This window comes from Athalia rosae, chromosome 3, assembly GCF_917208135.1.
Source record: "Athalia rosae chromosome 3, iyAthRosa1.1, whole genome shotgun sequence".
NCBI lineage: Eukaryota > Metazoa > Arthropoda > Insecta > Hymenoptera > Athaliidae > Athalia > Athalia rosae.
In genome coordinates, this window is record NC_064028.1 from 7,796,515 (window position 1) to 7,823,404 (window position 26,890).

General features: G+C 40.4%; 1 protein-coding gene across 11 annotated transcripts in view; it reads left to right on the forward strand.

Moving 5' to 3' along the window:
* Positions 1-26,890, forward strand: part of LOC105689958 (tensin-3) — a 91,186-nt gene that overhangs the window by 33,954 nt on the left and 30,342 nt on the right. For 5 of the 11 annotated variants that reach the window (XM_048652249.1, XM_048652248.1, XM_048652250.1 and 2 more), the window contains exons 2-4: positions 2,240-2,348; positions 2,660-2,697; positions 20,789-21,025. In XM_048652249.1, the coding sequence (XP_048508206.1) occupies positions 2,240-2,348; positions 2,660-2,697; positions 20,789-21,025 (384 nt within the window). Of the gene's footprint in view, positions 1-2,239; positions 2,349-2,659; positions 2,698-6,927; positions 7,673-18,086; positions 18,599-18,693; positions 20,496-20,788; positions 21,026-24,049; positions 24,690-26,890 lie in introns of those variants that run through there. The other 6 variants (XM_048652254.1, XM_048652251.1, XM_048652256.1 and 3 more) reach the window with 6 other exon arrangements.

Consider the following 26,890-nt stretch of genomic DNA (forward strand, 5'->3'; position numbering starts at 1 on the left):
TCGAGATTCAATTGAAATGAGTCACCAATTTTCATACACGGTGTTTGTTTATTCGTTGCGGAGGAATGTCGGGCGGCGATGCCCCCTTCGTAAATTTAATCGTAACATATAACGTTGCAATTGTGTTAATATAATCGTTAAAGATACATAAGCATAAATTTATTCACGCGGTTGTAACGGAGTTAAGAATCTACCTACGATCGACGTACCGTACCATAGCCGGGGGAACTCGCCACTACGCGGTGGCTGTGCGGTGTTGAAACGTGAACTATATGCCGTCTTTGATGAGCCTCGAATGTTTGAAAAATAGAAAAAGTAGCTAAGGGTTCCGACGAAAACTGAGATCAATTATCTGATCACTGATCTTACTTATGATCCGCCATCGACCTTCCATTCTTCTACCTCCTCCTCTCCTTCTTCTTCTTCTTCTTCTTCTTCTTCTTCGTCAAGATTTCATTTGTATTCATTACCGCGATGGGATGCGATTGGATAGGATGGGATAGGATATGTGATGTGATGTGATGTGATGTGTGAAGGACTAGGGTTTGTTGTAAATAGTAGCCGTAGGAGTTCGTCGACCCTTCTCATCCTCAACACACCATAACGTACCGTACCAACGTTCGTTGGTTCTCTAACAGCTTCTACGTATACGTCTTCCTATCTCTATACCTTCACCGTTTCGTCGTCCAATATCTTCACCTGGTCAAGGAAGATCACCGCAACTTCCTGCTGGACTTTAAACCTCTTCCTCGCACTCTGCTGTAGAAACTTCATCTCATACTCGCCGAGACGGTCTCGGGTCACACGAGTTCACTAGCGACGATTTCGTTTCTCTTCATACAATTATATTCGTCCGTTTGTCGTCGGGAAAATTTCTTCGAGTACACATGACCGCACCAAACCCGTTTAGTTAGGTACGAAAAATTTTCGACAGCGAAAACAGTCGATCTCTGCGATCGGTAGCGAATATTTTTTCGAAATAATTGCACGATTTCGTGGATTTCGGTTCAATATAAAAATGTTCCGAGTTGGAAAAAAAAATGGAACCGGAAGCGTTGAAGAAAAAAAAGGGAAGATATAAAAAATCAAATTTCACTCCTCGTTAATATTCCCTCCCACTGCGCGTGTTAAAAGTCATCGAATTTAATTCATTATAAATTAGATCCGTTAATTAAAGAAAATTTCTCTTCTTTTTTTTTTTTTTTTTTTTTTTTTAATCGGTCAACGAGAAGATCTTTCGATGATGATCTCTTCCAACGCCTCTGCACTGCAGTCGCGGTGAGTTGATGTTTTATATTACTGTTGCTTCTATACTGCAGTCATGGGGACTATCATAGTTTGCGGTAAAATATTATTTCCTCATTCCAAAGAATCCCGTAAAATTATCTTGTACAGTTGCGTAATTCTCTGTATAACGTTACAAACGCGCGTACGTCTCTGTATACAATATTTATAATCTGTACATGTGTAGAAAAACATAATATAAACTGCACTATGCGTTATATTCTTATGCGTGCATAACTTAATTCAAACGCATAACTGTAACATTTCCCGCGCACACGCGAGCCCCTTTCGATTTTCAAAAGAACGAACCGCGACGCAAAAAAAATCAAGTCACACGCGTGTGCGCGTGAAATAACACGTGAATAACATTTTTTAATCGTGCGAAACATTTCTCATTATATTTATTTGTTGGCTCGCGCTTATAAACTTGGGTTACTCAACGTACCCGTATAGGCATGAGAATATGATCTATAATGACATTCACTCCCTCATCTGCATCCATACGTCTCCCAGCATGCGTGTCAGATAAATTGCCACGTTATGGCGTATGGAATTATATTATTCCTTGTACTCGGCGCTTCGTAACCGCGACGGGTCGGTTCGCCAGTTTGATTTACGTTTGCCATCACGAAACTCCAACTAGCGTAGCTCCGTCTCATTTCCCGGCATTGAAAAATTCCACGTCGCACTGTTAGAATTGCTAGGTAGAAATGTGTTCAATTGTGTTGTTTTTTGAATTTTTTATTTTTTTTTGCCTCCCAAAGGAAAGTGCGCGGTCGTTAAGAAAGGTATCTTCTGTACCACTCGAACGACGGTAAAGCAGAGGCCTATCTTAGTCTCTGTCGGTAATCGTTCAGTGACGATTCATCAATTTGAAGTTTATTGGAACGAAAAGCAGAAAAATCTTCATGAAGTAATTCGAAAAGTAATCGATATTGAATTTTCATTGTTTCAGAGTGAGTTCGAGCCCCAGTGTCACATTTTTCGGACAAAACAGCTGAGAAAATCGAGACCGTGCCATCTTTGCCATCAGCCGATCATAAAACAGGCTTCTTGCTGCAGAGGTGAGTCCAAGAAACTTGGAACTTCATTTCAACCACCCGTAAAAAAGTTTCGTCTCGTTTCACAGATCGTGCGATTGTACTCCGTTTCTTTCGCCCGCGGAATTCAATTTCCCAACGACGCAACCTAAAATATTAGACCGTCTTTCAACAATTAGGATTTTTGTCTTGTTATCTTTATTTTTCTCGTAAGACACGTGTGAAACGTGATTCATTTTTATTTTTTTCAGACAGGTAAGACACCCCGGCGAATAACTTAAAAAACTTCGCTTTTCTTATTGTCATTGTTTCATTATTTTATCTCTTTGTTTCAGTATGCAAATACATCTGTCACAAGGCCTGCGAAGACAAGGTAAGAATGATCATTTGAACACGCGTCTTTGCCATTGTAATTTCTATTGTCAAACAATGCACGCGGGGTACATCCACGTATATATATATATTTTCGTGTATACCTATGTACAGATACGAATCACATTGTATACACGTGTATGTATGCAACATCATCGAGCTACCGTGTCAAATCAACTCATTGTCAGTCAAACATTCATTACATACCAATAGAAATATAGCGTATGTAAAACTTCGTGTAATACTCGATGTATGTACATCCTATGTACGAGCATATATATACATTTATTTATATATTTATAATATCCGTTATGTGCCGCTATTTATTACATTATATGCCTGTAGCCGATCTATTAAGAGCCGACTCTGTCGCTATTATTTCGTCTATACCAAATTAGGCGAAGGTTGATGTATACGATTGGGAAAGGATATATAGTAGGAGAAGGGTAAAAAACTAAGAGAAGATATATCGTATATATATATATATATATACCTTGTACCAAATTTTATTGCGTCATATACCTATAGCGATATACATGAACCGTATGTAGTACATAAACGAGCGCGGTATCGACGCGTGCAGCAGCTACCGGATTAAGCCACACCTTTATTTGAATTCCGATGATTTCTTTTTTCGGTTTACTTTTTCTTTTATCTTTCACTCAATCTTAATATACATCCTGTTATATTACCACCCACCCCCTGACGGCACTTGTTACCCTGGAGTGCTTTTTACGCCGTACGAATGTTTTATTCCAATTTGCGCAATTACGATTATCGCGGAAAAATCAGCGCGATAACGCGGGCCAAAGGGTAGCTAAATATAGAAGCCGTCGAAAATATATTTTTAACGGAATTATGAAATTATTTCTTTTGGAACAAAAATAAAAAATTTCTCGGTTCAAAGTGGAGCAGTTTTTTGAATTGACAAAAAATTGAGTTACCACGGTGACTAGCAGAAACCGAATATACGCAACACTGCAAAAGTGAAATTTTCGCTCTCGAAAATTTCGAAAGTAATAAAAACAAATTGTTATTTATTTTTTTTGAATTCTTCATCTTTCGAATTCAATGAACGTTTTCGCGGTGTATCTATGAGTACGGAATTTCTGATTTGTTAAATTATGCATACGCTAGAGTAGAGGGAGAGAGGAACAAGGTGGGATCCGAACGATCTCTTTGGCATTTATGCGAGTGGCGCCGAGGGCCCCGAAGCTATTCGTTTGGAATAATATACGAAACAGGTACCGAAGAACCCGTGGACAGATGATGTCACGGGTTCAAGGCGACATCGTCTCCACCGACGATTTGAGCCCGGCTTATTACATCAGCAACTGTATCGTCAGTTGTCGCACAAGTTATATACCTTAATAGATATTATCGACGATTTTATGCACCGTCTCTAGACCTGTAAAATTACCAACGCTGATCTTCACCTTCGCTTTATACCGCTCCGATCCCGCGTACGATCATCGCGTCCGCGTACAACAGCTACGTTCGTACGAATGGAATTGTTTTTTTTTTATCTCTGGAACGGATGATTTTTTTTTTTTTTTTCTTTCTCTTTTCAATTTTCAATCGTTCATTCGATGTATCGGAGTGCATTCGGCTTTTTTTTTTTCAGTCTCATTGTTCCGCTGCATCGGATATTTGCCGACTGCAGAAATATACGATGTAGAGATAGTATAGCGAGTAGGTATGCGGTATAGAAGGATCAGCGTATAAAGAGTCGATTGTCGCACGTCGCTCCCCTTCGTTTGGTCCCAAGCTACTAACTGGGTCGAAAGTTCGAAGATCAATTTATACAGTGACGTATCGGAGGGATACAAATTCATGCGAAATGTATATAGAGGCTAACCGCGTTCGAATTAATTCACCAATCTAAATTCACCTCGTCTATTCTCTGGAAAAACTTCTCAAAATCCGAATTGTCTAGTATCGGAATATTATATTGCGCTACGCTGCCGATTCTTATCGAAGAAATATTGGATGAATCGTTTTTTCCAAAACCTGAACTTCGGCTGCTAGTTAAATAAAATACAATAAACTTTTATTACATGTAGTCCGCAGGTGCTCACGGTCATTGAGAATGCGTGAAGAAATGTCACTCTTTAGTCTCGATACCGTCGTCCGGAATGCGTTGAACGATCGCCCGAAGAAGATCTGCGGAGAATACCGATCCAACGGTTTCGGAAATTCCTCCCAAAAAAACTAATCTGGAAAACTAGGTTTCAGAAATTCCGCGACCAAAAAACAGAAAAAAAACAGAAAGCTCAGATGTACCGATTTTTTTGTCAAACGAAAAGAACTCATCAAAATTGCGTTCGTTCATTTTTTTTTTGTTTTTTTTTCTACTTCGGCGTGCGAACGAGAGGCTCGAAAATTTTTTTAGCTCATTTTATTTCTCTCGCCGCGGGTTGAGGTGTGGAAATTTTGCAGAAGTTCGCAGGTATACGGAGGTGAGATGAGAGTAACGAGTTTAATTACGCGAACGGGGATCGCGCAGTTCGGTGGCTTCAGGAGTCGGCAGTTCGCGGAGTAAAACCGCTGCGGAGTTCACAGTATTACGGAGTAGTGTGCGGTGAAACGCTTCGCGAGTCGATGTTTTGCAGCGTACTCGGAGGTACGTTGGGTAGTTGAAAACTCGCTCGCCAACCTCCTCCTCGACGGCCTTCTCGTCATCCTCGCGAACCAAGGACACGAGATTCCCTCCCCCGTACCCCCGGTGTGTACACAGTGTACACAGTCCGGTGTCTCGACCGGTGAGTGAACCCACGCCGTATTTATCCCCGAGGAACGTAGTCGGACCCCGTTTTCCCTCCGATCGGTCGAGTCAAGATCACGACGCGTACGCTCCTAGCCGCGCCGCCGTTCGCGCGTCAAAGCGTCCAATTTATGCCTCTAACAATATCGGTTAAACCGGGACTTCCTCCCGAACGATCCTCCTTTTTCATCCTCGACGAATCTGTTTTTGTTTTTTTTTTCTTTTCTTTTTCTCTTTTTTTCTATTCCCTCCGCTCCCTTTCTTCGCTAAATTAATCCTCATTGTCTCGTTGACGACACACCGTCGACGACCGCCGCCGCCGACTCGTAGATCGATCTGCGGCCCTGAGAACGACGGGACAACGCGGAAGAGCTTCGTACATTCGTTCGTTTCTCTAGGTACGGCTTGCCCCGTTCTTCCTACACGCTTACGAAGAACGGTCGGTTCATTGATCACCCTTGCCAAGGTGTTACTCGAGTAGCGAAGCCTCCCGGTCTCGATTGATCGATTTATTTTTGGCTCGTAAGATTCGTCGGCCGGTACGTCGGAGCTGACGAAACCGCGGGACGATTCTCTTCGAACGTGGTTCGAAATTTCGACCGTCGGAAAATTTGAAAAAAAACCGAAGACCGAAACCGTCCTCGATTGTACGGATTCCGGGAACCATTCAGTCGTACGAAACACCGCCGCGACATCATCCACCACACCGAACTAAATCCCGACAGATCTTCATCCAGAAATCCCGTTGAATCGCTTCGCGAATAGAGTCCGATGTCAGTAATGTCTGCGCTCAACGGTCCACGGTTACTTTTAGTTTAAAAGGTGTACGTACGGCGTTACCATATGAAGAAGTTGAACCGGCAACACCATGAACAGAGCGGAGCGACTTCCAACTTGCGACTCGTCTCGCGTATCCAGCTTTTCCAGGATAGTAAACATCCAGCAAGAACCGGAACGACCTCTTTCACGTAACCAGGTGTGCACTCGTCCTCGACTTTATTACACCAGGTATATTGTATCTTGAAATTAATCAATCCGCGACTCTACGGATGCCATTGGCGATGTCAATCGGAGGCACTCGACTAATGGACACTTCGCATTTTCGAGCCGTTCGAAGTGACTGAAAATTTGAAAAATTTCTTCATCTTCTTCTTCCTCATCATCCGACCACTTGGCGATGAGATCGATTGGAACATTTCATCGATTTATATCTAGCCGCTTTTACTTTTTTCTTCGGCTTTTCCCTTCGGTCCTTCTCCCAGTCCTTCGGCAAAGGTCACCCCGTTGTCCGTGATGTCGAAGAAGAGGAGGAGGAGGAGGAGGAGGAGGAAGAAGAAGAAGAAGAAGAAGAAGAGGAGTTGTTGGGTGGTTTGTTGGCTGGCATACCTTATACCTAGGGGTCTAGACTAGCTGTTCGTTGAGAAGTCAGTGTGTGCTGACAAAGCGGCTGTTCGGTGTTCACTGTTCAGTCCGTGTCGCGCGTTCAAACGCGAAGCACGTCTTCTTCATCGGTGATCGTAGTGGTTGTCGTCCGAATTGTTTTGCAGTTTCGAGTTCTCTCCTACAGTCACCAATACCGATAGAGAGTTATCGCTTGAAAATCTTTGCTTTTATTTTTACCTTCAAACGTCAAACGCCGATACGCGAATAAATCGAATGCCTGCAGTCGTTCGTACGATCGATCGATGCGCGTTTACCGGCGTTCCTATACCGCGTTTATACCGCACACATAACACACCGCTCGATAATTTCATTTTCAATGTTATAAAATCAACAGGTGCGCGCTAACTTATGTTAACTCTATCGAATTAGATATTGCTCATTTTGCTTATTTTTCTTTTTTATTCTTCACATTTTTTTCCATTCTCATTCGTCGAGCTTTTATCACGTTACGCTCGATCAGCGCACAGTGTGCTTCGCTCGTTGGTTGTACAGAAAATTATATCGCTTAATTTTTCGTTTCTCTCTAGCATACTTGTTTCGATATCACAGTGCGCGAATTCCTATCAGTTTTCTTCCAACCTCCGTATCTTAAACGTGAATGATGTGAATATTTAAGTTCAGTAAAAAAGAACTAGCATCCAACAGTAGTGTGGAACGTATCAATAAATTAGGAGTGTGGTTGTTGCATAAAAAGTAATGGAATATCGCAGCTGATCGAAGCCGGACACACGAAGATATGAATGTCCACAACGGCATCGCTTCGGAGCTGGTAAACAAATTTAAAAAATTTTCTAATTACCGACGAATTTTCGAATCAATTTTTTGCGAGAACAATCGCCACAGGCTCCCAGCTTTTTCTCTTTTATTATTGAAATTTTCGTTCCCCTCGCAGCAAGTTTCTTATTTTTATTTTTCTATTTTTTCCTCGCGCGTACGTGTACCGGGGGGTTCAGCTGATAAGGAACCTTCACCTGATTAGATAACATTCGAACGGTTACGCGGTAACAGGTGTGTGTTTTATTATGTATATTACTACGTACGCGTGTAAAAGGAATTCCGGTGTAGGAAAAAAGCAAAAAAATTTGTTGCCCTAAAAACGCGTACGCGATGCACTCGAAATTGCGAGTGTTTCGAATTCGAGGGTACAAAAAATTTCAGGGGGAATCGTGGGTAAGGCACAAATTTAGCGATTGGGCAGGTAATTTGTGGTGTACGAAATTTTCGCAGAGAAACGAAGCGGATCGGATCGAAAAGTAAAAATTGTCATTCGGTTTTTATTGTTCTTCCGCAGGCTGATAACGAAAGTCGGCGAGAAGTGGCTCTTCGTGTTGTATGTGTATACGGTGTACGTCGTAGTTTATCGCTTTACTAGACGTAATCTAAAATTCGCAACGACGCCGAAGCGAGAGTTCTAGAAAGCCGTCTCCAATAACGATTCGCTCTTAATAAATTCAAGGGGATCAGGGGATCCCGGGGATAAAAATTCTCTCCCGCAGATAGCAGAGCGTCTTTTTATCTCGCGGCAGCGGTCGAAAAGCGAGAGTTTTCGCTCGAATTTTAATCGTTTTTATGCAACGGACATTTTTTTTTAAAGATAACGATTTTGATCGAACCGAAGGCGTTCGTTCGTCGTTCATTTATTCATTCATTTATTCGTTTATTTATCTATTCGCACGTGTGATAAATTACTGTACCGAGCTGGGCGTCCTTCGCGTTGATATTTTGTGATGCAAATTAGGCGAAAAAAATGAAATTCTGGTTCGACGATGTACGAAAGCTATATATATATATATGCATCGCGAGTAGAGATAACGAGAGAAGACGAGGATTCCGTGTACGTACACGCGTCGCACACTCGTCTACCGTCGTTGTACGGAGATTCTTGTTCGCGGAAGATCCGCGCGCGCGAGATCGGGAACGAGAGGGGAAATATATTCGAAGGAGAAAAAAGACTTGGACAGGTTTTGGCGCTCTTAAAGATGAATTAAAAAGTCGTCAAGGTAAAGAGGCGGCTCTCGTGTTTTCGACTCCAAAATAATATAATCCCGCAACAAAACTATCCACGTATTATACACACGGCGGAAGAAATTTATTACTCGAATTGGTAGATCTATACCCATGCATATCAGCGTATACCATTCATATAGCAAAACGCGCGATGAGGGCAAAAAATCACCCGAGGCGGTAGCCCGGGAGATAAAATACCCAAAATTATATTCATCCCGAATTCTGAGAATCTGAGAATTTCAACCAGAAACAGGTAAAAAGCCAAATTCTGATTTTATTCCAAATGAAAGGGATCGAAGGAGAGAAAAAAAAGATCCGCGATGCGCCGAATAGTTTTTTCAAGTTCATCGCGATTCTTCGAGTCGCTGCATACAGGTAGAGACGTATATGTATATGTATATATTTATTTTATGTGTTACCTACGTTTAGGAATGACGTAATCACGCGGTAACCGAGAAGTCGGACTTTCAAAGTATGCAAACTAACGAAGAAACTCGAATGAATTTGCGCCGATACGTACGTATACGTTATAAACGCCAATAAGGACGCGAAGCGAATGCTAATCTAGTTATATAACAAAACCTAACAGCGAATGCTGCATACATCGCATCGTAGCATCGCAATAATAGAATACGATCCCTCGATCCCTCATGTTTTCGCGTTACTTTTACCTACTCCGTACTGTAAGACTTCGCCAATGATCTGTTTAGAATTCTGGAAACCGAGTAGCGCGCGATTCTGATAGGAAAAAAAAAAAAAAAAAAAAAAACCGAACCAACGAATATACACGGTACAATAAGCGAGCTGATTCTCCACCGAACTTATATACCCAATAAATTATCATACGTAATGACCATATATGTATATCTTAGACCCAAAGTGTAATAAAAATGAGGCGTGGCTATTTCAGAGTTTATTTAACGCGTGAAACTACACTTGACACGCAAAGAATAATATTTAATCGGATCACGCGCTCCACTGATTAAGATTGACGAGAATTTTTATCTCGTCAGAAGAATATTCCTCATTCTATCGCGAATTTTTTCCCCCGTTCGTCGCGATGATTTTTTTTCGTAAAATTTCAATCACTTTTTTTTCTCACCTCTTCCACGGGGTCGGATACCTGAGCGTACCTCCGCGCGGGTATTTGTCATTTATTTGACGAAAAAGAAGAACGGCGAGTTAGTTTGCCAGGGATAAATAAAGGCGCGACCACGAGCGCCTCTTCTATACGTTAATGTAATATACAGCGTGTGAACTTAGCTTAAGAATAAACAAACTAAAGAGATGGTTATGCGTGTCGGTTTATAGTGCGTACGTACGTACGTATACGCACGAATGTTACACGCGTACAGACATTTATACCCCTCGCGTTAGTAGGCGTGCGTATCGGGGAGGACCTGAGTTGATTGCGACTTCAATTCTCTAATACATCTCGCTCATCTTCGTCGCCCTTTTAATTTTAATCTCGATATAAAATATGTATACGTATACGCGTACGCGTACGCGTACGAACCGTCAAAATAAACGCCGGAGACCAACAATTATTGTTTTATAAGCATACGCGGTATCTCAATACACGCGCGTCGTACACACATCTCTATGCAATACGGGTTAGCAGCGTACAATTACTCCGCACATACGCACTTGTATGTAATTTTTGTACGAATACATACGGAGGTATGTATATACGTAGGATAAATATATCACGTTAAATCATCTACGTCCCCGGTGATTTATAACGTACATATGATCAACTAAATTGATTGTTTTGTTGATTATGTACTTCTGTGAGTTGATGATTCGTAGTACGCGACGTAACGTACTTTTCGAATAACCCGTGTATACCTATACACGAGTATACGCACGTACACCTACATACCTATATGTATATCTTTCATCGAACCTTATTAGTACTAATTAAGTTACGATCAAAACGAAGATCGTTCATCCGAGTGAGGGACACTCGTTGCGGGAGGAAAAAATGCGTAATTTATTCGGGTACGAGGTGGTATCGGTTCGTCGTCGTCGTCGTTATTTTCTACGAGCGAGATCGAGGCGCTGTTTCAAAGGATAGATCGTCGTATAACCGGGCGCTCGCTACTCCGGCGGCGGTCGTCATCTCCGGAGATCGTGGGCGTTGCGGCGAGCGAAATTCCTCATGGGACTATTGCGCGCTGTGTTCTCTTCCACGGCAGTGACTCATGAACCAGACCTCTGCGACCCCTGCTGCAGAAATCCGCTTACCCCTCTTCTGATCAGGGACTAGCGGAAATTATTATACTTCAGAAACCGATCCCGCCGCCCTGCGCAGGACCACCTTATTATACCTACCTTATTATGTACCGTGTTCTTCCGCATTCGATGACCCTTACAAATTTAGCCTAATTTCTATTTTGAGATTTTCACCTCCGGTTTTTTTTCGTTCTTTTCTTTTTTCACTAACTTGCGAATGGAACGTATAACGAGAGCCACGTTCTCAGAGGATTGAATTCGATCTCTTCTACTCGTCTCCTGTGTTTCGATTGTGCGAAACAAATAATTGAAATAATTGATTCGTTGATCGTCACCGTTACCCGATACGCGCGAGATACGTCGTGGTTCATAGCCCTTTATTTCGATAAATAATTGCAGCCTGGCAACACACCTCCATTTAATGTATATATTATAAGTATAATAATGCATACGCGATGGTAATATATCCCATAATCTGCTATGTGTATGCACCTAACCCACATATATGTGTGTATATACCTAGCTGCGTTATTTTTTCAAAGTGCACAATCTGTAGCAACGAGCAACGATATTATATTTATAAGCAGAGATATGTATGTATATCGGTACGAACGTGACTCTCGTTGCGCTGGTCGTTGGCTGTAAAATCAGCTGCCATTTGCCAACTCTGGTGTATCGAGTGTCGTTTGAAAAACAACCTTATGTGACCGGTACGTTATACGTTAGTCCCTTCTTAGTATTTTTCACTATGTGCCTACAACCGCCTATGCACGCATCTGTCTACCTATGTATACGTTATATATATTTACGGTTGTAAAGCACGTTTGCAACAAGAAGGTAAATATATACGTATACATGTCACTCGTACGTATATATTGTGCATGGTATGACCCGAGGCATGAACCGTCGCCGGTCATTCGCCAGCTAACGATCTCTTTTTTTAACTTCACTCTCGATTTTTTTTCACAAATTTCTTACATTTCTTCAAAACAGAGAATGTCCGATTGATGTATAGGAATAGATCGTTTTCGTCGGACCAATTGGAATTTGACGGTCATCCGGCACCGCGTTTCAAATTGACGACCTCCCGTCAATTAGACGAGGTGACAAATCGACGATATTTGTGTTACACGTGAGAGAGCGACGATTTGTCGCGCACGAGGGGAAAAATAAAGAAAATCAGTCGTCGTTGTCGTCGCATAAATTTTTTCATACGCTTATATTTTGTTTTGTTTGAAAAAAAAGTTTATTACAATTCTTGAAAAACCGTATAAGCATACCGGTCTGCAGTTGCTGCCGCATCGTTGCTATAAAATATACCTGATGCATAATAATATTCATATACGGTAATATATATGAAGTAAGTTGACACCTCGTGTCACTCCTTTCAGTTCTTTCGCCGCTCAACAATCTTGACAACTTTACTCCACGGCTTTGACGAAACTTTGATGGAAGATAAAAAAAAATACATGGGTACGATATGCGTGTACGAAGACTTCGCTCGACGACGCGGCATATGTTATACCCTAGGTAGTGATAATGTTGCGAGCACGCGTTTCATTTTTATCGTCAGTTATGTGGAACAAAATTTCGCTTTCTTACTTCGCGAAGCATATTTGAGTCGATAGATTCGTGTATCCAAGCTCAATATATCGCAAAGACTATTTTGAGGCAAATCTAACGCGCCCAAGTTCATCAAATTTCGATTATTTGCCCCTGAGACACGACAGAAAACGTAACTGCTCGTGCTGCTCGATTCGAATCGCGAAATCACGAAGAATTTCACGGAGAAGCGAGCGCTCGAGGCTTAGTTTCCATTTCTTCCAAAGCGCGGCGCATAATTCGCTCAACTTTCTCGCAGACGAAAGTACCCGGTAGGATAGACTAAAGGCGCGACCGGTAAAGTCGAACAGTTGCTTTACCTACGCGCTAAAATGCTGGTGTTGGCTTTAATGGCCAATTTTGGTGACTTGTCGGCGTGTGAAAGGAGTGCAAAAATAATGTGGATATCGGTTTTCGACGGGTGACGAGGTGTGAACGTCTTGAATTTTTTTCGCTCCATCGCTCGAAGGTGTCAAACGATTTGTCGACACCTGTAAAATCTTGTTCGCACCTCCTTATTTTTTCAATTATAAAATTTTACGACGTGCGAAAAACGTCGTAAACAACCCTCCGAACCAATTAGTAACCTACCCCGATGCGATGAATTTTTCTTCCCCGGAATTTCTGTCCAACCGTAAAAAGGTATACAGGGGTATGCGTGAATTCAATGGTTATCCATTGCGGAAATACATAAAGTGCGTGTATGTATATTTACTGAGCATACGCATACTTCACGTTTTACGGTATTTTATGTTATTCCGGTTTCCTCTGCACCTGCAGGTGTTTAAAAAATTCGTTGTACCCACCTACCTGTATATTACATGTATAAATTCCACTTCCCACGATACATTTAGATCAATGATTTATTTTAAGTTTTTTTTTTTTTTTTTTTCAAACAATAATAATAATGGTATTATAATAATAACATCGACACGATTAGTGCCGAATGAATCGAAAATGCAGGTCATGCAGCTGGGATTGGTGGGTAATTGACTCTGGGAAAGCCTTCGTTATTTTATTTATCTGAATAATTTTCTGTATTAATTGACTGAGATTGATATTTAACGCTTGATTGAAGTGCGTCCAATTATAGGCATATAGGATACGTACACATGTGTGTACACATACATGATGTACGTACGTAGTACGTTATACGTACGCGCAGGTGGGACGATTTGGGAAAGGTTTTCGAATTGCTGCAGAGTAAAAGATCGTCGAAGGACACCTCGCAGGTATATATAAATGGGTTTAGGTGTCGTGACTTTTATTATATATAGTTCGTAGAATAAAATAAGTTGATTAGAAATTTTAATGGTCCGTCCTACATCACTAGATGTGTGTAATGTAGATGGTGGTACGAGCCGAACCGGATTCATTTATTAATTATTCATCTCTTTTGTTTGCTTTGCTTTATTATCGACATGGCGTTCCAATGCATGATTGAGATACGCGCGATATGAATGATCGATTCAAAAATTGATTCATTTCTTTTTCGTTTTTTTTCACTCACGTTTATCGTACCCTACTTTTTTTTTCAAACGCCCCTCCGTCGTCTTCATTTTTCTTTTTCTTTCAATGTCATCAGTTTTTCTTTTTCTGACTTCAAGAATCGGCTTCGAAAGGCGATGACAAGTTTTTTTAATTTAAAACTCGGAACGGAAATTGATAAAATATTGATCGCATTCGTTTCATGTACAACGATTGTATGTATACTATGACGTATGTACACATGAAAATAAACGAACGAACGAATGAATGAATGAATGAATGGATTCTTTTTTCCGCTAAACGTATACGTATATAATATGCGGGTGATGTCACCTTATCTACCTTCGGTAAGAGTGTCATAGGTTTTTAATATTTACCTTTTCGGATAAGCAATGCAGATATATATGTGGCCTACCACGTCAAATCGAAAGGGGTATCCCTTGGATTTCTTCTTAGATTTCAGGGTTGAAATTCGACTTTCTTTGTTACAGGTGTAGTTTAATCTGAGAAACACGAATCAGTCGACTAAATTAAGCTAAGATTAGTACCAATTGGCATATCTCCATTTTTTCGTTCTGAAAAACAAAAGTTGGCGATAACCAGACCGTTTTTTTGCAAAGATATAATTCGAATAATAATCATTTCAGGTCGAATAGCGTAATTGTGTTAATTTCGAAAGATGCACAATTCAAAAAATGAGAGCTTTCATTAAATTATGTTTAAAATTTCGAAGGCAATCGGAGACCGGTAAGTTGAAACTTCTTCATTTCGACGTGGAATGCCCCATTTATATATACCTATACATACTTATTTGATTGATAACGCGTTATATAGATTTAAGAAAAAAAAAAAAATTTATCAATACACAATACCTTCGGTTGGCCTACTACGCGTATAAGCAATAAAAGCTTCCTGTAAGTATATTCTATAAAAAATGAAATCAGAAGTACCACGATCGATACCTTCCAAGTATATAATTTTCGTACCTAAAGGTTGAATCGTATTAATACATGTTCATTACATAAATTATGAAGCGTATAATTGGCGATGATAGATTGAAAGTTCAGATTATATTTCACATTATTATATACGAGTCTGACCGTAGGTACAAAATATAAGGTACATATAACTGATACATTTATGCCGATGTGCATATTAACATAGATAAATGATCTTTACATAAATTGACCTTTTCGAATAATAAATCATAACACGTATATAACGTTGTTTTACAAGATATACATACGGTTACGGCAAATTAGGCTGGCTCGGTGCCATTCTAACGTAATATAATGTCACCGATTTATAAATACAGCCGTCGTATAGGGCAGAAAAAATGTCTGAAAAATCAAGCGAATAACGTTTCGAATTCTGACGTGAAGTTTTTCTCTAATTTTCAACACGCTTTTCTTGAAAAGTTTTTTTTTTTTTTCTCACGTACAAACGAGTCACACGTACTGCAATTTTACATCGTTTGAACAATCCTCTCCGTGGAACTTACAATCTACATGTCGCGTACGTTGTTCGGTATAAACAAACTCATCTTTCTCGACAATTATTACTTCACGTCGTAAACGAGTTTAATATGGTCATATAAGCCTATATACACACACTCACTTATACGTAGCGACGCCGAGGTATGTGCCGCGTGCGTGTTTCATCGTCTGAAGATAAAATGATAAAATAAAAAATGAAAGGAAATGAAATGAAATGAAATGAAATGGTAAAATTAAAAAGGAAATAAAAGTGAGAAGAAAAATAAAATAGAGCCAGTATCTACGGTTAGTTAGTGTGTCGAGAGATATCGATGCACTTCAAGACGCATATTTCATAACTGGGTCAACGAAATGTCGCCCCGGCTACTCGATCCTCGACCATCGGAAAGACACGCCGGCCCGACCCCCCTGTATCGTACGGAGTAATTCGATTACGGTTTCAATACGGTCGATTCCTTTCAAAATTTCAAGCTGCCCATGGAAACTCTTTTGGGAGGCATTCGCGTGACCGAGTAATCGTACTCAGTCAGATTTTTTGCTCTTCTTTATCCGGCGCTTCATCGATCGATTCCATCGAAAAATCGAAAATTGAAATTCGATCATCTTTGCTGTAGAATTTTTTACGTTCGTACCAACTTTTGCCTTATTACCTCAGGCAACGCTCGCGTCCATGCGTATTACGAGTTGCGTTAATTGAAGAGAAACTAGTTAGATCATAAAGAAACGCTTAGCTGGTAATTAGACGCGTATAATATCGTTGCCATATAACATCACGTACATTGCGGGATAATATTTGCATACTAATTTGTGTATATAATAATTATTGTAAAAATTAAAGCCAACATTCACATGGCTGTACGTATGTATCTCTTATGTATCTTCCATTACATAATTACGATACGCGAGAGCTGCAGCTCAAGTGAAAACTTGATAATCATCGACGTTTTTTTTTTTTGTGTGCAGTCATTACATCGATAATTGACGTAGGTATTTATTCATATTTATATAGGTTACATAAAATTATCGGTACGTGAGTAAAAATGTAACATACAATGGCGACATTTGTTGCTGCAGCGGTTATTATATTTATATTTTTCTATAATATACATCTGCAGTATAGACTTCAAGGTCCCCGTTACTGCTGTTCCCGCTTCTTACAGATCTATACGTATACATATACACCTAGAGATATGTATGTAAAACATATATATGTAACCGCGTTGCAAGAACCGCCGAATAATTTGCGAGCAAACTTTCTTATCGCGAACTATATTTTCGCGCCAGTTAGACGTCCTTACATAATGTAAAAAAGTTGCATGAGAGAAAAAGAAAAATGGCTGACGAGAAGGCCGAACGAAATGAAGGAACTTTATATCGCGACCTCAAAGAGAAAAATTGAACCGAACACATAACTTTCGCCTACGAGTAAAAAGAAAAATTGAGAACGGTGTTTCGAAGACGTTTTCATCGGGACTGAAAATTTTCCATCCTTCCATTCGAAATTTTCTATCGATCACCAAAAATTCGAAGCCCCAATGGATCTCTTCTGCATCCGGAAATCCCTGAATTAGCCGCTCCCGCATCACATCCGGTTTTTAAACGCGTTCCCTTCGATCAGCAATCGCGTTCTCCAACGCAGCGGGTAATATGGTCTACCCACACGGAAAAACTCACGACTCCGATTCATCTGGCGTGTAAAGATTTGAAAGAAAAAAAAGAAGGTAAATAAAAGAGTTACGGATTCGTAGCTACCGCCGTTGTTTGCCGGCTGCGAGATGAAATTAGTCGCGCAAGTTGAGCACGCGGAGTTCAAGTTTGCGTACGCGTTCAGTCGACGTCGAGTACGTCCTGAGGTTTCCCACTCGCGCTACCCCCTTCTCTTAAATAAATTTCACGTAACAAAAGAATAAAACTGAATAAAATGAGATGGAACAGAGAAAAAAAGAGAAAAATTACGAGGCGAGGGAAGCAGAAGGGGAACTACATGTGCGATCGTTATACGTATACGAATATCGTATTGTGTAGTAACGCGTATACGTATGAATTAGAAATATTTGTACACCCACACGTGTGTCGCATGTGTGCCTCTGTGTGTACCGTAGAGATGTAACGTTATATATATAAGTATGACTTTAAGTCACGCAGCTATAAACACACGCGACTCGCGATACAATCGAACGTACACGGTACACGCATACACGCGTACGCGTGTATTGTTTTATACGCGCGTAAACGTACACCCAGGCGGCACTCTCGACTCTCGATAGAATCGACTCTGCATACGTCGTCGTCGTCGTACTGTTCCTGTTGCCGCTGCTGCTGGTTTGTGCTGCAGTGTCAACCGCTTCTCTCGAAACCGCGGCGTACTATAATAATTCTCGTCGTAGTCAGTCGCGCAACGCGCCGTCATTTGATCGGGTCGTCGCGACGTACGATCTGCACGATCGTGACTGTAACGTAACAACACCTCGGATCGAGGTCCTGGGCGATCGGAATATATCCCCGTTCCTCGCCAGACGATCGTCACGAATTAACATCGTCGCAAACTTTTTCTCTTTCACATTTTTAATTTTCACCATTTTTTCTTCTCGCGATTTTCACGCGCGAATTTAGTCGTCCACGACGTCGAATTTGCGTCGATAATCATTCGTCGGTCGTCCCGTCGATTGATCCGGAGTGTTTCGATAGAATTATTGAAATTATAACACGCGACGTGATCGTTGGAATCGTTTTTTTGCGCGCGAATTTTCGAACCCCATCGGCGTCCGCAGGATTATTACTATGGTATTTCGAAGTGATTTCAACGAGTGGGCAGGAAACGAGGAAATATTCGTTCGTAAACGTTACGGGGTCATTTCGACGGATTTGTTCGTACAAAATTTTGCTTTTTTTACAAAATAAATGACCGTGCAGTGATTCCGAATTTGTATATATATATATATGTGTGTATCTGTGTGTGCAGATGTGAAAAACTACTCTGCATCATAACAGCCGGCTTCTGAATTGATGCAACCGTCGCGCAACAGCGGCAAGAAATATCTCAAAAATCGAAAACCTTATATTATAACGATGTATCAATAAATATAGATTACATGGAACGATCGTTGCCTTGATAATTGATACACATACATATACATACTTCCAAGTATATACGTGTTATAAAAATATATATATGTATATCTTCTTCGAATGACGAAATTATATCGCGTGCTGAGATATTTATTAGGTATATCGATAACTTTCTGAGATAAATAAACACCCATGCAGATAATTTTTTTTTTTTATTTACTCTCACCCTGATGTTGTATAATTTCCGGTGAGCGTTATGTGCGCGAATGAAAAGAGAAAAAAAAAGAGAGCAATTGATGCTCAAGATGTGCAGACATGCATAATAATTCTTTCGTTGAAATTGTAGTGCAAAATACACTACAGCCTTGAAATATTCATTCAACAATAATAATGATGTTAATAATAATGAACAGTTGAAGAATAAAAATTACATTCCCGCATTTATGTAAGTGTACAGAGACGCACGTTCAAAGATACTACTTCGCATCTGAGACGATAAAACAATTAAAAGAAAGTTATATAAAAATATAAGAACAAGAAATAGGAGAATTGAAAAAAAATAAAAAATAAGAAGAAACTGTTCTTATACTCTACAGCGATTAGATAAGCCAGACATCATCAGGCTCATGCACAATAATATAAGTCCTCATATTAATATATATACATATATATATGCGTGTGTGTGAAAAGGAATTTTAAAAACAAATTAAAAGAAAGATATGTACGGTGCGTACATAGTGAAAGTGTATTTTTGGAATGCGAGCTGTAAAGAAGAAAATAAACTACTAATAACAAAGCAACAGTGATTATATTTTTGGAAAATTTATAAACTGGAATTTGAATTTTCATTTCTTAGAGAAGAAAGTTCAGTGGTTTACGGTCGTCGATTATTTCGTTTCTCTCGAGTATCTGCATTTGCGTAATGGATACTTGAACTACTCAATGCGGGATGCATTTAACGTGGGTGTTGGAACCAGTTACGATTTATACTATATCAGAGACACCTATTTCGTATGGATGAGATGCACGAAAAAGAAGGCGTCGCGACGCCCCCGCATGTCACGCCGGTTTAACCCGCAACGCCACAAACATTGACCGAACATTTTGTTTGTTTTTTTTTTTCTTTCGCTGTAAAAGAAAAAAAACCGGTCGCAAAATTCATGAATGAAAGACGCCTCGAACAAATTATTCAAACACGTCGAGTGAATTTCGGAAGATTGTAAAAATGGAATAAGGTCTTCCGAGGGGACGGGAAGGGAGGATGTGTATCTCGATAAAAAGCATCCGCGAGAAGACGCCGCGCTAGCGACCTTCGTTTTGAAAAGCTATTCTTCGGCGCCTGCAGTCACACAGCGCTTCGGGAAGAAGATCCTATTATTAGGACGTTAAAAACTCCCGGCAGTTCTATAGAAACAAGTGAAAAAAAGGTCACGAGTGCATTTCGAGACGTTCACGTCTATTTTCCGACATCGGATTCACCAGACGCACTTTTAAAAATACGCATAAATATATTTTTAGTAGTTCAATTTCGAAGAGGTTTATAAATTCCTCGTGCACGCGACATACCGTTTAATACCGGGATGAGATAGTTTTCGAGATATTCTTTTTTTTTTGCGGAAGGAAAAAGCGATCAAGAAATATGCAAAGATGAGAAACAAATCCCGGAATCGAGCGCTCGACGATATCTTCGACGAGGTAAATCGAACGATCGATCATAGTTTCCGTCTGTATAGGAAACTGATATCGGGCATTTTTTCATTTACAATGGTTTTCTTCTCTGCATTTATTTCTCTGTCTTCGTTCAGTCATCGAGATATCGTTCGAATGACTGGTCGATATGGACAGCCGATAAATACTTGTACGGATTATCTGATATTTTTACGATGCGATCTCCGCAACCGATTGTATATCGGTATTATGCGCTATCGCCGTCAAAGACACGTGTGTATAATCGATTCTTTTGTTTTTTTCCCATTTTTTTTTAATAGGGAGCCAGGTTCAGGGACACTTCGCAACAGATACACAAACAATGGCAAGCCGATCCTTCGAGAGCTTTTCCCACCGTTGGTAGTCCGACTGGTTTAAATCATGCCACTTCTACTTCTTCGCCTCCTCCTCCTCCTCCGACGTCGCAAGATATCATCAATAATTCTTCCGATGGCTCTACCGCGACACCCACACCGAGTCCCAGCCCAACGAATAGCCAACATCAGCACCAGAACTCGGTAAGAGAAATTTTAAAAATCGTCCCGTCGATTATTTTTCGTTTTTTGCTTTTTTTCAACAACCCTGCGCTCTCAGGTTCACGAGGACCTCGATGCCGACGAGCAAAAACGTTACAACCGACAAAAAAAAAAAACCTCTAAATATCGTTATTTAAAAATGTTGGTTGAGACATAATTGTACTGCTGACTGATAGTCGTAAAATTATTTTCATTCGTAAATCTTCGATAATCCCGAAATTTGAATACGCGCGAGCTGCACCTCTAGTTTCACCGGGCGTCGCATATCTTGCGACGTGCATCTAATAAAATAGTAAAAATTTGGGGCGTATCATTTTTTACGGGTGGTCCGTGCAGCCCACCCCGATGATTTCACCGGGTTTTAGCCGGCTCACGTGCGATGTGTTTGTGTGTGTGTTTTTTTTTCTCTCGTTCATTTCTGTTTTCCGCTTACACCCGAGAAAATAAACAAGTTTTTTGAGATCCGAAAAGCGACTCGGAACTAAACCCTAACATGCCCATACGTATGTATATGACGACGACGACGACGATGACGCGGCGGACGTGTCTTCTTCTCACGTGATGTGTGTGTTAACCGGCGACGTACGTACGTACGTACATATGTACGTGTGCGAGTCCGAAGTACACGTAAACGTAGCGCGCACGAGTCGCGAGATTTCCTCCGGTCCAGACTCCGGGGGGATTTCCCCTCGCCCTCAACCCCCGACTCCGACGCTCCTTTTATACCGCGTCATTCTCTTGGAAGGAGTTTTTATGGACGTCCGCGTCGTAAACATGTTAATCCAAAAATCTCATCCTATTCCTCGTTCCTCGTCCGCCACCGGAGTCTCCCAAACGTATGCGTGTGACACTTTTTTTTTTTTTTTTAACGCGTCTACGAATAAGGAAATTATTTCTTTTCGTCGGCCTAATACCGGAGATAAGACAATCGGATGAGACGGCCGGTGGTAAGATTGTGAAAATTTTGAATTCGTCCGCCCTCCCGTAAGTCCCGTAGAAAAGTGATGATAACGTCATGGAAAAGTACGAATACGCAGGAACGAAGTATCGAGAAATTGCCTTTGAGATCATTTTCATTTTTTTAGAAATATACCCCAAGTCGGATCCGTTTTAAAATTGCTTTGAATTTTTCAAGAACGAATTTTTCCAAATTCGAATCTACTAATTTTTTTTTCTTTCTTCCCTTCAATTGTTTCAATCACTTTCAACGATCGCGCCCTTCCGGTTTCCTAGAGACGCCGATTCACGTTCTCATCTCCCGATGATGTATTTACCGCTCGCGGATGCATCTCCTATATTTACGCTACGTAGCTACGGCTCTTTTCTCACACACTTCGAACCAAAACCTGCAGCATCTTTTCTTCCCCTCCTCGTGTATTCGATCTGGCTTAGCACGTGCCACGAACAGCATCTGGTATGTTTCCCCCTGTACATCCGCATCCGAATTGCTGCTAAACTGCATCTGCACTTTTTTTCCGGCCTCTCGAATCTCATTCGTCTGTACCCTTAACGTTCTCGGATTTAACGTACATCCAGAAGGGCGTAATCGAATGAAAAAAAAAAAAAAGGAAAAAAAAAATTATCCCTAGGAGAAAGCGAGACGAGTGAAAAAATGAACGCGATATCGGTCGCTGCGGTTGGGAAAGGTAGGGTAGGAAAATATATTCGAGGTTCGATACGATGACCGAAAATGTTTGGGGGATGAAGTGGGATCGAAAGTGAAAAAGGATATAGGTACGAAGACCATTTACTTTCGGTCCCATCGCGAGTATAGTATAGGGGTAGGAATAGAGCCTCCCGCGGAGCGGGATGCGGCCGTATCCTGCCGGGCTATAATTTGTCAATATTTATCTAACTAAAAGTTGACACGCGACGACCCAGATATTCGTCCCATTGGTAGAAAACGAACGAATAAGAATGGACGGAATAAAACGAAATCACTCGGGGATTTGTATTCTGCGAGATCTTTCGATGAGATTGAAAGACAGAACGAAAACATAGCGAAAACCGGAAAACGAAGAAACGGTCATTCCGATTTTAGCCTAACACCACGAACATTGTGGTCAAAGTTGTTTTTGTTTTGCCTCCGGTTTATTTTTGTTTCCTCTACACTTCGCACTCTATTTTCTCGGGGTCAGGGGCGCGCGGAGCGCAATAAAAGGGTTGGGCCGCAGATCTGAGGGTGAGGCTTCTGTTCAATTTCTTAGACACTAGCGGCGGCTACATAAGATACCTATATAAACCGACAAAACAACCCCCCGACATTACCGAATAACTTGAGACGGAATTACCCCAACCAAAAACAAATTTCAAAACACATCTCTGCTGCTCGTAATTTCACGTTACATCCGCAGCCGTTGAATGATTCTAGGCATGGCAACCCCCAAGTTTTCCAAACTCTTTTAAAAAATGGAAAAAATAAAAAAAAAAAAATGGCGGTAGGGGTCCGTCAAAGTCCTTCGGAGTAACGGTGATACCGTTATTCGTTCTTTTTTTCTTTCACTTTTGGATCTGTAGACAAGAGCTTTTTGGGCAATGAAACGATCCGTTTCACACAGCGAGTTTATGACGAACGCCTGAAAGCTGAGCTTTTTTCTTTTTCTTCCCCCTCTCTTTTCCAGTAATCATTCTAAATATAATTTGATATTTTTCGATTGAAATATTTATATTGAAGAAAATTGGACGCCCAGTAGCGTCTGAAATAAAAGCACAGCGGGGTAGTGGCGCCCACGACGCTTACATAGCCGCACACGTGTGTACGTGTACATGGTTACGAATATGTGGGTTTTATGTAAGCGATATGTACGGAGATGGGTGTATGTGGGCATTATGTGTTACATGTACAATGTGTACATATATCTCTACATCGACATTAACATCCGGAAATGCGCATGCGTGGAGCTTTTACAGCTCGACTGATATTCCAGACCGTGGAAGAGAACCCAGGCGTTTTGAACTCTGCCCTCCTCTCTTTTCTGTCAGTCTTTCTGGCACTTTCAACATCGCGTAACCTCCGCTTCCCCCTTTTATGCCCGGTATATAACTGTACTGCGTGTGATAGAGAAAAATGCGAGGGGTGTCGAATAACCGAAGGAATAAAAACCCCCGTACCCCGACGATGGAAAAATGTTCAAACGAAAATTAAAGATTGTCGCCGTCTGCAGGGGTTTCGGTCAGAATCAAAATTATTATATAACGAAACTTGCGATCGAATGATCGAAAAATTTCACCCCGGCTCCAAGCGGTCGACGAATTGACAAGTTTTCATTCACGATATACAAATGCTGTCGAATCCATGCACTCCGGCGACGATGATATTCTCACGTGGCTCCCCATGGGGAATATGATAGAAAAGGAAGGAAAAAATTCTCACCATTCGAAAGCTCGAGGTGGATTTTACTCCCCGTCGAACGTACTTTGAACAACGAGATATTACGAACGAATAGCTGCATTGGAAAATGAAAAAAAAAAAAGAACTGCAGCTACGTTTTGCAGTCACGATTAAAAATAATAGTAATTGTTGTATTGTCGTTATCGTCGTTGAAGTAAAAAAATAAACTACGCGTTAGAGAAACTGAGAAGGAAGATGATGTCAACCGTACAGCGTGACGAGATATTTTATAATCCCTACTGCAGATATTCCATGGTGAGTCAGTATTTTTCGCACCGTTGTTACATGGCTTTTTTTTTTATCCTCCTTCGTTTTTTCCTCTTCTTCCTTTTCGTTTTTCATCAATTTTGTTGCGCGATGTTTTGCAGCTCCCAAGTGCATTTTTCAATAGTTGATCCGCATTTGTATCGCGTATATACAGATACGAAAGGGTGTGATTATCACGTACGCGCATTTTGAAAATTCTGCGAATCGTTTTCATCGATTTTTTATTTATTTTTCGTTTCGTACATTTGTTGAAAAATTGTGACGGTAATTCGGTTGTTCCTTTCGAACGAGCAATGGCTATATGTATCTTATTTTTCTACTCGCGTAAAAGGTTCGCCAGAATTCGTCCGAATAAAGTCGATCTTGAGTCACGATCTATTCTCGTCTTTTATGGCATAAACAAATGTACCCAAGAATTAAATTTTCAACTCGTACGACGTACACGTACACGAAATTTACATACATTTGTACTCGCGCGTACCCATACGTACGTACGTATTTTTTTATCGCACCCAACAGCTGCGGATTATTTCGAATGCGAAATTCGACTGTACTTAAATCGTCATTTTCATTATCGTTATTGGTGCTATCATCGACGTTATTATCGACGTGAATTTTTAATTAAACAAATGACAAAAAAAGAAAAAAAAAACTAAGAAAGATGACCCCTGATTGGATGGGGGTATTTTTCGCGGAGTTGAAAGTTCGCGATATCCGTTACGTAATTCGCATCTCTGTACACCTCGTCGCGAGAATGGAAGTTCTATGTATATACAAAGAGTAGTTACACGTTACGCGTGTTTATTGTATCAATCGCTAGTAGGTGTACACGGTATATACTTTATACGGTTGTCTATTAAAACATACGTTACGATGATTCGACGTGGACAGGAGACAAGGTTCGTTGTCAGGTAAATTCACCGCGTTAACATATGACATACGTGTAAACCGATTGGAAAAAAAAGGGCAAATAAATAAATTGATAACGTAATAAATTAAATAAAACATCGCTTTTATGTATCTACTACCGATTACGTATATACATATAAATACGTACGAGCACATAATGTGTTCTTGCAGCCATCTGGAACCGATGTTGCTGCCGTTGCAATTATAATACGTGTATATTTACCATATATAAACCACTCGTGTATTGTAATTTACATATGCATAATATATATATATATATATATATATGTCCCGCATTGATAACGAATCCCGCGAGCCGCGCTTAGTTTTGAATAATTATTGTGTTTGCCGTCGATTTACTCACGTACCTACCTGGATACCTCATAGGTAGAATTATCAATTGCCAACTGCGTTTTATCTGGCTAAAGTTTGCATGTAATATTTTTTTTTTTTATTTTCTCTTTTTTCTTTCGCTTTTGCCATTAAATTTCATATTCATGCGGTATAACAAAGATTGGAAGAACGTAACGAAATTTCGGAGTTTTCAATCCTCGGATGGATTCGAGAGAATCTTAGGAAGCAGAAAATAAGAAGGGTGGATTGCGGATTTTTTTTCAACATTTCGACAATGGCCGCCGGGAGGCAGATCGAATGGAGTGGAAAACGCCATTTTTAAGTACCACCCTAATATAAAATTTAATCCATCATAGCGAAGATCGCAATAGGTGGTATTTAGGTATATGCTATGTACGCGTGTACGTAAAAAAACTCTCGTGCTCTAACTTCAGTGTTCACAGTTTATTGGTGCTAATTAAGGAGAGTCGAGAGTGAAACTTGAGACAACATCGTGTACTAGATATACAGATGTACGTAGTACGATATACGTACGTGATATGCATGTAATACATATTTACTTTTCGCTAGAATAATCGTCTATTTAGTTTATTAGGATCTCTCAGCCGTAATAGTTTCATTTTTTTATTTAATCCGAAAAACGAATATTACGATACGATATCTCGTTCACCAAGATAAGCAGTAAATAAAGTCGAATAAAGACATTTTTCTACATTCGCTATTGTAATACACAAATAACAAATTACACGCGATGTGATATAATTGTTCTGTCATTTATACGTGTACACGTGAAATTAATTATTGCCGATAATATTGCTACGCTATGGAGGAACAGGCGGGACAATATAACGATTAAATTTAATGCTCGAACGGAAAATTATTCACAGCTCTGAACTGGAGGGTCAAATCGGTGTCAAACTGTTTGA